Consider the following 9,717-nt stretch of genomic DNA (forward strand, 5'->3'; position numbering starts at 1 on the left):
GTTAGTGTCACATGATGTATGCATAAGTGTGTGTGTCTGTGTGGGTGAGCGAAAGGGGGGTGGGGAAGTGTGTGTGTGTGTGTGTGTGTGTGTGTGTGTTGGGGAGGGGGGAGCCATGTGAGTGGTGTGTGAACTCAAACTAGCGCATTTTCATGGAAAGCATCTCTTTGGGGCCTGCAGCTTTTCAGTGGTCTCATTTACACATCAAAAAGAGCCAGGAAGGGAATAGCACTCAGGGGGGTGGGGATCACAGTAACGAGGGATGCTTTATTCTTTCTCCCCCTCTCTCTTTCTCTCGTCCTCCCTCTTCTCTCACTTCTCTCTTTTTCTCTCTCAACGCTCCCACTCCACATCTCTCTCACTCTCTGTTCCTCTCATTGTCCCTCTTTCACTCTTTCTCCAACGGGGGAGTGTGGGACTCAGTGGTCAAGGGTGTTGGCCATGGGCAATGCTTAAAGCGGGAGAGGGGGTCCATCCCATAATACTCCCCTGTAATCAGACTCAAGGCAGGAGTGTGAAGTGTCTCTGTTTTCACACACCCAGATCACAGACTACGCTGAATGCACACAACGGCGACAGGACATTTCCCATTCAACTTGAAATGTTTTCAATATGTATAATCGAAATATATTTGATTAAAAAACAACAACATTCTATTGTGGTTACCTGAACTGTGCCTGTCCAAACACACATCTCAAGAGACTGTTTCTGAATGACAGGGAAGAGGCTTGATTTACCTGTGTGTGAGTGTGTGTGTGTGTGTGTGTGTGTGTGTGTGTGCGTGTGTATGAACGAATGGGTGTTAGTTTGCTTGTCTCGCTCAGATCCAGCGTCCCTGTGATCCCTGTGAAACTCCCGTCTCTTTAGTAGTAATCAACACTTCCCACCCCATCACACTAGTCACAAACATCAGCATGGCCGTCCGCTGTGCAGCCACCACTGACAGTTTTATCTATTTAAATAAACTTTCTAGCACAGAACAAACATTTCAACAACATCTGTTGTCCTGCTGGCCATTACCCTCGCAACACAGGGACACACACACACTTACGCACATATACACACTCATACACACTCATACACTATCTTATCAGGGGAGTTGAGTAAGATGTGTCCTTGGCTGTGTTTGAGGCTGGGGTGGGGGGTGGGCCTTCCGATAGACCTGTAGGGCGCATGATTGGGGAGGGGTGTTGGAAAGCCTTGGGGAGTTGAGTAGAACATTTCCTGAGCTGGTTGTGGTGTGGGGGTTTGGGTAGGAAACCGATGAGAGAGTCAAGAGACATGAGGGAGTCTATTTACACCCATGACTGTATGCTATCCTCACTCTCCATCTCTCTCGCACTCACATACACACACACACGCACACACACACACACACATACACTCTCTCTCTCACACACACACACTCTCTCCATGCTCCCTCTGTCACTGACACAACTGTTTACTTGCTTCCCTTTTCTTTCTGCACCTGTGTCACACATAAACACACAAACACACACACATACATATGCACACAAACACAAACACACACACACAAATTCACACTCTCTTGTTTTAGTGTGTTCATAAATATTACGCATAAATATTTACATTATTTCCCTCTCTCTATCTGAAGTGTACATCCGCGTTTTACCCATTGGCCTACCCATGAGCACACACACACACACACACACACACACACACACACACACACACACACACACACACACACACACACACACACACACACACACACACAGACAGACAGAGCCTCCCTCTCTCCTAAACACCAGAGCCTCCCATTCCCGGTCTCCAACAAAAACAGTGGGATTTTTTTTTTGATGGTTAAATGTAGCCTGCGTTTTTTCACGGCGAGATCTCAGCTCTCCCTGCCAGAGCCCAGACAATAGCAGGGAGAGGAGACAATGACCCGGGCCAGAACATGGCCCCAGAACAAGACCAGTCCAAACACACGAACCCAATACGAGAACAAACATTCCTACAGCCTCTAAATTACAACTGGGGGGAATTCAAACCCAGAGGTTTACAGCATTGTTTGCAAAATATCACTCGGGCAATGGCAGAGGAAATATTGACATGTGGATCACAAATTTGTGTGGTACTGTCCATCATATTGGAGTCTGCAGTGGGGGAGGAACATAACGCCTGATAAATGGGTTTGGATCTGGGTTTTGGCCCACATGCTGATACAGTAGAACCCTACTGCAGAGAGAGAGGGAGGGAGGGGGTGGTCAGTAAGCACAGATTGATCTATGATTGTGGGAATGGCAAACCAGAGCATGAGTGCGCCTTCTGAGTGTACCAAGCATGAGCTATCTTAGCATGAACCAGATTGTATAGCCAGCTCTTCTTTCAGCAAAGAAGTGTGTGTGGCAGTAATGTTTTGGAAAGCTACACCAACCTAAATTATCTTTTTTTGTAATTTGACTTGAGTTCAAAAATGTTGTTTAGTTGTAGTGTATGGCTTGGAATGAAGATTGTGTTACATTTCTCCTGTACAGAGCAATCCTTTTCGTCGCCTGGCTCCCAGTATTGAGTCTGGCTATACCAGGCTAATTCTTTCCAGCATCCCTGAAAATCTCAATCCACCACTGTTTTACGAGCAGATTAAACTAAAGCATTAAGATACACATAGCTTTTAAAAATTACGTTGACGTGACAATTACCATTTTCGCTATTTAGTATTATTAATGGCGCAGTATATTTACTTAATGAGGTCCATAATTATTGACTTAATTCACTCACTTGACAACTTCAACTGCGCAGGTTCTAGGTCTAAAACCACTTTTGATGAATTCACGTTGACTGAAATGATGTTATTGTTAACTGCAGTTAAACCAGAGGTATGGTCTCCCTGTGCCCCTCGCGTCAAACGACTAGCGACTCCTGGTGAAGTCATGACATCTCGGCCGGGAAGGTGAAACACAACACCGCCACCACCATCGCGTCTTTTCCATGGCATCGCTGCCCTTTGCGTAGCAACGTGGACAGTGACACGGAACAAAATTACCCTGTAATTTATTCGGCCAATGTTTTCCACTTGACTGATGATGTGCCAGAGTAGCCCTGGGGAGAGGAGGGACTTGACCTCGCTCCCAAGGTGTCCTCCACGCCACGGATAACATTGTGGCCATACACCACCGACCTGCTAATCCCCGATTACAAATACGATCAAGCACTGACTCCCTGCACTCTAATCACAGTATTCAGAGATTAGCTAGACCCAGTGTCCGTGTAAGAAAAACCTGGAACCCAGTACTATTATACACCACAAAAAAGAAGGGGGGAAAAACATGCTGCATCTCATCTGTGATGATTCCGGCAGCGTGCTATTCAAACCCAGTCGAGTCTCCGGATCAAGCATGGCAAAAAAACTGGCGTTATTTGCATGGCTAGGCGAGATCAAAGCGCCGCAGAGGAGGGAGGCCATAGCCTGCTGGACCGACACACAAAGGGCGTACCAGAAGGGCTTTAGTCGTCTCCTTAATGAAACGTCTGACTCGGACAATTTAAGGGTGGCGATGCTAGCGGTATTACTTCGGTGCCTGCTCTGTCGCACGTTTTAGATATTCTCTTTGAGGTCTTGCTCAGGAAAGTCTCAGGAGAAACCACGGGAACTGAGAGTGCTCGGGGTATCAAGAACATAACAGTCGCATCATGTTCAGGGGCGTTTTTAGGGACTCTGGGGGCCACCTAACATATCACCACCATTTACTTTGCCTTCTTGTCTCCTCTGTATTTCACTTTAATCAGGTCATTGACATTGTTTTAAACAACAAACTATCCTACTGCCAGTCATTATAACGCAAATGATTTTCAATTCATCAGTCTCTCGATCGTTGGTTGGACATAAAAAAAATTCCTCAATGCAGGCGGCAAGAATTAATAGAACATAAATAGGGCTAAACGCACAGAAAAAATGAAACTACTATTAATAAATGCATAGCATTTATCTCAGTAGATCATATCAATACAAATCTTAATTAGATTTACTGTGCACGACCCTGGTTGTATGTGCAATACTTGTTACTCTAAAAATTAACGATGAACAGACACTCTGGGGTCCATTTTTTATCCATGGGGGCGTTAGACCCAACTAGTGAGGGCCATGATTTAGCCTCCCTAAACATAAATGTGTAGTGACGTCTCTTCTCTCATGCCCAAAGACGAGTGGGGAGCCAACGGGGGCACGGGAGCAGGCTTTACGCATCTGTTTGCACCAGGGCTATTCATGGCGAATCTATTGAGAGCTGTGGCTGAATGAGGCTTTCATGTCCACGATTTGCATATGAAACAGGACAAGCTTTTAGCTGCTAACTTAACCACTTCGCCCTAAATATTTGCATTGCTTTGACGCAGCCGGTTTCATCTGGCTATATTAGATACGTTAAGGCCTTATCCTATAAAATGTGTAACTTTATGTTTCTCCCCAGTTCGCAGCGCACTGAAAGAGATGTTTATTTTTAAAAGTGGTTTGTGAACAGGCTGGCTGCCATTCACTGGGAGAAAGAGACTGATTCGATTCAGATAACAGGCGATTAGGGTAATAGAAAATCCTTCCCGTGGAATTCCAGTGAGACGTCAATGGACTCCACATCAATAGATGACTTCTGTTTGCGCCACTTTAACGCAAGTGCTGGCTACATTGACCGGCATTTGGGCACGGCATGCTAAAGACAAACGTACAAAAGACTAGTCACCGTTTTCTCATAGACACCTTTACACACGTCTCTTTTACTAGTGACGTTTGGCATTCTTGCATGATAAGCTTTTATCGTTGATTCAAAGGGGCAGAAGTATACACACTCATACGCACACACACACACACACATAGAAAGAAGCCGAGCGGGAGGCCTAATATTGCCGTGGTGCAAACTGATAACTCAGCCACATGTTTTAACATAGCACTCTCATGACAGCCTTTGCACAAATAAGCCAATAAGGTATTTTTAAATTCAGGCGGGCAGATTGTTTTCACACGTGGCGATATCGTCCGCGCTCCTTATTTTATCTAATAGCTAATAATCTGCATGAGCAATGGTCATGACTCCGGAAATGGCGCTCAAAACAGTCTTCAATCACGCACGACAATGAAGCACGGACAAGCATGACATAGTTGAAAATATATAACGCATTTATTATCTTTTTTCCTAGAACATTTCATTTGTAAAGGCACTTCCCTTTCATTGGCTCTCAGTTTTTACACAACTGTGAATATAATTCAACCATCTGACAAACCAAAACGAACAGAAATTAAATATGTACAATAAATAACGATAATATATCTTACATTTACACATACTTAAGTGTTTTATAGAGTTTAAAAAAAGAGTACAAGTTCTTGTTTTCAAAAATCCATGCAAGGTAACCTTGCTTTGCAAATAAGTATTTTAAGAAACCTGCATATCTGAAAGTGTTTTTTGTCGTTTTTGTATCTGAATTTCTTCTTTTGCATGTTTACTATAAGTTTCCCTTGATCTTGTCCAGTCTTTTCCCAGAGTCTGCCAAACGACCATCTCTCAATGCCCAGTTAAAACACATATAGTGCCAACATCAGTGAGAACTTCACTTAAAAATGTCTTGGGAGGGGGCAAATCACCCACAATCTGCTCCCAAACTGTCCCTTTCAGCTGGGGTCAGTCTCCCTTTGCAGCTTTGTGCGTTCAGACACACAACACAAGCACACACGCAACACCCCTCAAGCACACACACACTTTCTCTCTCACACACACATAACTAGCTCGCCTTTTAAACATGAGCGGGTCCATCTAGGTAAGGGTCAGTCTTGGACATGTGTAGCACCACTGCAGGTGACTTATAGTGGCAGTGCGTGCCGTTGCAGCTGGGCACGGCACCTACACCACCTCCTCCGCCAATCCCCACCAGGCCCCCAGACACCCCTCCGCAGGGCTTTCTGCTAGTCCTGTCGGCCAGCTTCCTGCTGCACAGCCCCTGCCAGGTCTGCAGAGTCTTGGAGCTCCACACCCACACGCCGCTTGTGATGCCCACCACCAGGGACATGAAGATCTTCAGCATGAACACGCCGACGGTGGGCACAGACTCGGCCAGGGAGCAGTCATCGCTGCGGCGGCCGGGGAGCGCCATGCACTTGGACTCCAGGCCGCGGAAGGCCCAGTAGTCCACGTTGAGGCGCTCGTAGAAGTAGCAGACGATGACACAGGTGGCGGGCACGGTGTAGAGGATGGAGTAGACGCCGATCTTCACCATCAGCTTCTCCAGCTTGGCGGTGTTGGTGCCCTCCGTCTTCATCACCCGGCGGATGTGGAACAGTGCCACGAAGCCCGACAGCAGGAAGGTGGTGCCTGCCACCAGGTAGAAGGAGAGCGGCACCAGCACGAAGCCCGTCAGTGCCCCGACGTCCATGCTGCCCACATAGCACAGCCCTGTCAGCTCATCGCCCGCCACCTTCCTCATGGTGAGGATGACGATGGTCTTGAGCGCTGGCAGGCCCCAGGCTGCCATGTGGAAGTAGGAGCTGTGTGCCTCGATGGCCTCGTGGCCCCACTTCTTGCCGGCGGCCAGGAACCAGGTGAGCGTGAGGATCACCCACCAGATGGAGCTGGCCATGCCGAAGTAGTAGAGGATGAGGAAGACGATGGTGCAGCCGGTGCTCTCCAGCCCCTCCTGGATGATGTAGAGCTCGCCGTTCTCGCGGTCGCAGGCGATGTTCTCGGCGCCAGCCACCGAGCGAATGATGAAGGCCACGGAGTAGACGTTGTAGCACATGGAGAGGAAGATGATGGGCCTCTCGGGGTATTGGAAGCGGTGCGGCTCCAGGAGGAAGGTGAGCACGGTGAAGGCCGTGGAGACGAAGCAGAGCGTCGACCAAACAGCCATCCACACGAAGGCAAAGTCCTTGTCGCGCCGCGACCAGAACACATCCACCGCCGGCGAGCAGCGCGGCGCGCACGAGCCACTCTTCTCCACGAACTGGAACTTCTCCGGGTTTTGGCACGAGCCCAGGCCGCCAGGGGCTCGGCCCCCTACCCCGCCACCGGAGCCTCCACCTCCGGCACCTCCGCCTGGCGGACGCTGCCTGGGTGGCACGGGAAGCATGCCCTCTCCCTTCTTGCCCTCCACCTTGGTGTCGTTCTCGGGGGCCTCCATGCAGAGCGCCTGCGGGTCGTTGCGGGTGGGCAGGCGCGAGCAGTCCAGCGAGTCGGGCCAGGAGTAGTGGAACTTCTCCATGATGGGCGAGCAGCGCTGGCGGGCCTGCTCACACATGGGCCGGCAGGCGGGAATGGACGCCGACACCTTGTCGGTGCACATGGGCGCGTAGAGGGAGCAGAGGAAGAAGCGAAGGTGAGGGTCACAGCCGTACTCCACCAGCGGGGCGAACTCCTGCAATTTGATGGCTGCCTCGCGCTGGCTCTCATGCGCCATGAAGTTGGGCATGCGCGTCTCGTTGTAGCCGATGCCCTGGCACATGGGGATGGTGATGGGCTCGCACTTGGCCGGCTGACCCCGCTCCGGGTCGTACGAGGCGATCTCCAAGCTGGACGCGGCCAGGACCAGCTGACACCAAAGAGCGACCACTACCTGCGCGGTGGAACCCCACATGCTGCCTTCTCAGACATGCATTGAAAGCAAAGGGAAGGAGCGGATGAAGCAGTGACGCCAAAGCCGCCTCGGCATATGATGTCCCGTGCTGAGATGGATTCGAACAACGAGGGTAAACTCCAGAGCTAGCTCTCCTTCATTGCGTCCCGCTGGAATTGGGTCCAAACGCACTCGCCTGCAGCACACAGCAGGACTCTGATGCTGAGGGGGAATATTCTGTCCAAGTAGGCTATTGCCGTAAATAATTCCCCTTGATTTTAAAGAAGCGTGTGTGCAACGCAGCTCCTCAAAACGCGCGCTTCCCCACGGGACTCGACAAAACGACACTTAAACTCAAGTGCTTTACCGTGAAATCCTGGAATTCTTCAGTGGCTTAACTTTCCAAAGAAAGCGAAAGTACTTTAAACTAATCTGTGATTAGAGCTAGTTTACCGATCTAAAAACAGTGGTAACTTGCAGAAAAACAAATAACGGCACTCAGCTAATTTATCGCCTGTACTCTTCACGCTGTTAGCTGTGAACTACATTTGATATCCACACGCATTGTAACGCAAATGTAAGCGGTGGGACTCACAACAGAATCATTGTGCGGCGTGCTGCGAGTTTCTTGAATGGGTGGTCAACGTCGTTGAGTATGCCTCTGGAGTCTTCCCCCTCCGACCGCTCGGCTGAACTAAACTCCTGTCTCCTCTTCGCCCAACGAGTCCTCTCCCTAGCGGGGGTGGGTCGTCGTCAGTGACGCAGCAATTGCGACCCGCCCACCATGTACCCAAGAAGGCAGTTTTTTTTCATAGCAAATACACTACATTTATATTCATGACTTATGTATTTGACGCAAACCACTCAATATCAAATAGGCTTCCCTATTTAACCGCCCATTCAAATTATTTTCATTCTACATGCTGGATACTAGTAGGCCTACCATATAATGTATGCATTTCCCTCCAAAAACAGCAACTATTTTTCTGTATTTAATCAATTTCGGCAGAGAATATTTATGTTTTTGCTGAATGCAACCACCCACGAACAGTAAGTAACCAGTTACGTGAATGCGTCCAACGAGGTCCCAAGAAGTGCCAGAGTAAATGCGCGTCCGGAATTCCGCTAAAACTTTATTATTAACTGTACACTAATATTTGACTGAATCAATTTCGTCATTTTAGGGACCATAGGTACCTTTCGGGCATCTGCACATTGGCTATGTGCTCCGAAAAAAAGCCACATTGAGACTATTGTTACCATCTAGTGGCTAAACAACAGAAAGCGCCTCTGCAGTGGTCACAGGAACCAACAACACCATAACATCTAGGCAATAATTTTGATCCCGCCAGGACTATTTCAGCTTTTTCAAATTACAAAATGTCACAAATATTTTCATTCAGCACAAATAAATATCTCATCACGACCTAAACTCATCATCACTTGCACGGTAGCTGGGTTTCCATCCAACTCATTCGTATCTTTAATGTGCATTCATGAAAAATCGGTGACACAAAATACGGTCAAAGTCAGTGCGCGTTTCCATCAGCTGTGTTATACGAATTAAAAACGGACTCTCTCCTAATCAAGGGGGGAGTTGTGGCATCAAAACGGTTTTCAGGCCGAATTCAACGAAAACACTTGGTAAAATGCGAATTTATGCGAATACTAATTCATTTTAAACGAATTTCAAGCGTTTCCGGTTGGGATTCGAACGGTCAAATGGCGCATTAAAAAGTTGGATGGAAATCCAGCTAATATTAGATAACTATTTTAGACCCCCTTGAGTGAAACACGTCAGCACATCTGTTTTTCCACTTCTCTTATAGGCGCAGCTGTGATTGTTGTAAATTAATTGGGTTAAGTGACCAGTGCCATATCTCCTCATTTGAGATGTTTGAGCTCAGGCTAAGAGGGGTTGTGCTTCCTTATAATTAGGACATGCCTATAGGAGCAGTGGAGTCTGGAGAGCTATCTGTTGGTCTCCGTCTCTGTCCTCTGATAACCTGTGCCTGGAGAGTGAAGACAAGCAAGAGAGCATGTAGCTGTCTCTGCATGTGCTTGGCACACTCAAAGACACTCTCTCAAGAAGGCACACCCATGCTCCAGTTAGCCATTCTCACAATCATAGGTGAGTATGTGCTCGCTAAATCCCTT

General features: G+C 48.1%; 1 protein-coding gene across 1 annotated transcript; it reads right to left on the reverse strand.

Moving 5' to 3' along the window:
• Positions 1–5,113: 5,113 nt before the first annotated feature.
• fzd9b (frizzled class receptor 9b) lies at positions 5,114–8,263 on the reverse strand. Its single transcript, XM_012839955.2, has one exon. It carries the CDS (start codon positions 7,579–7,581, stop codon positions 5,749–5,751), a length of 1,833 nt encoding a protein of 610 aa, XP_012695409.1. The 5' UTR covers positions 7,582–8,263; the 3' UTR covers positions 5,114–5,748.
• Between the last annotated feature and the right edge of the window lie 1,454 nt (positions 8,264–9,717).

This window comes from Clupea harengus, chromosome 9 (genome assembly GCF_900700415.2).
Source record: "Clupea harengus chromosome 9, Ch_v2.0.2, whole genome shotgun sequence".
NCBI classification, from domain to species: Eukaryota; Metazoa; Chordata; class Actinopteri; order Clupeiformes; family Clupeidae; genus Clupea; species Clupea harengus.

What these genes read in the sequence shown, in the direction of transcription:
- fzd9b (XM_012839955.2), bottom strand. Translation starts at nt 7,581, where the DNA reads ATGTGGGGTTCCACCGCGCAGGTAGTGGTCGCTCTTTGGTGTCAGCTG.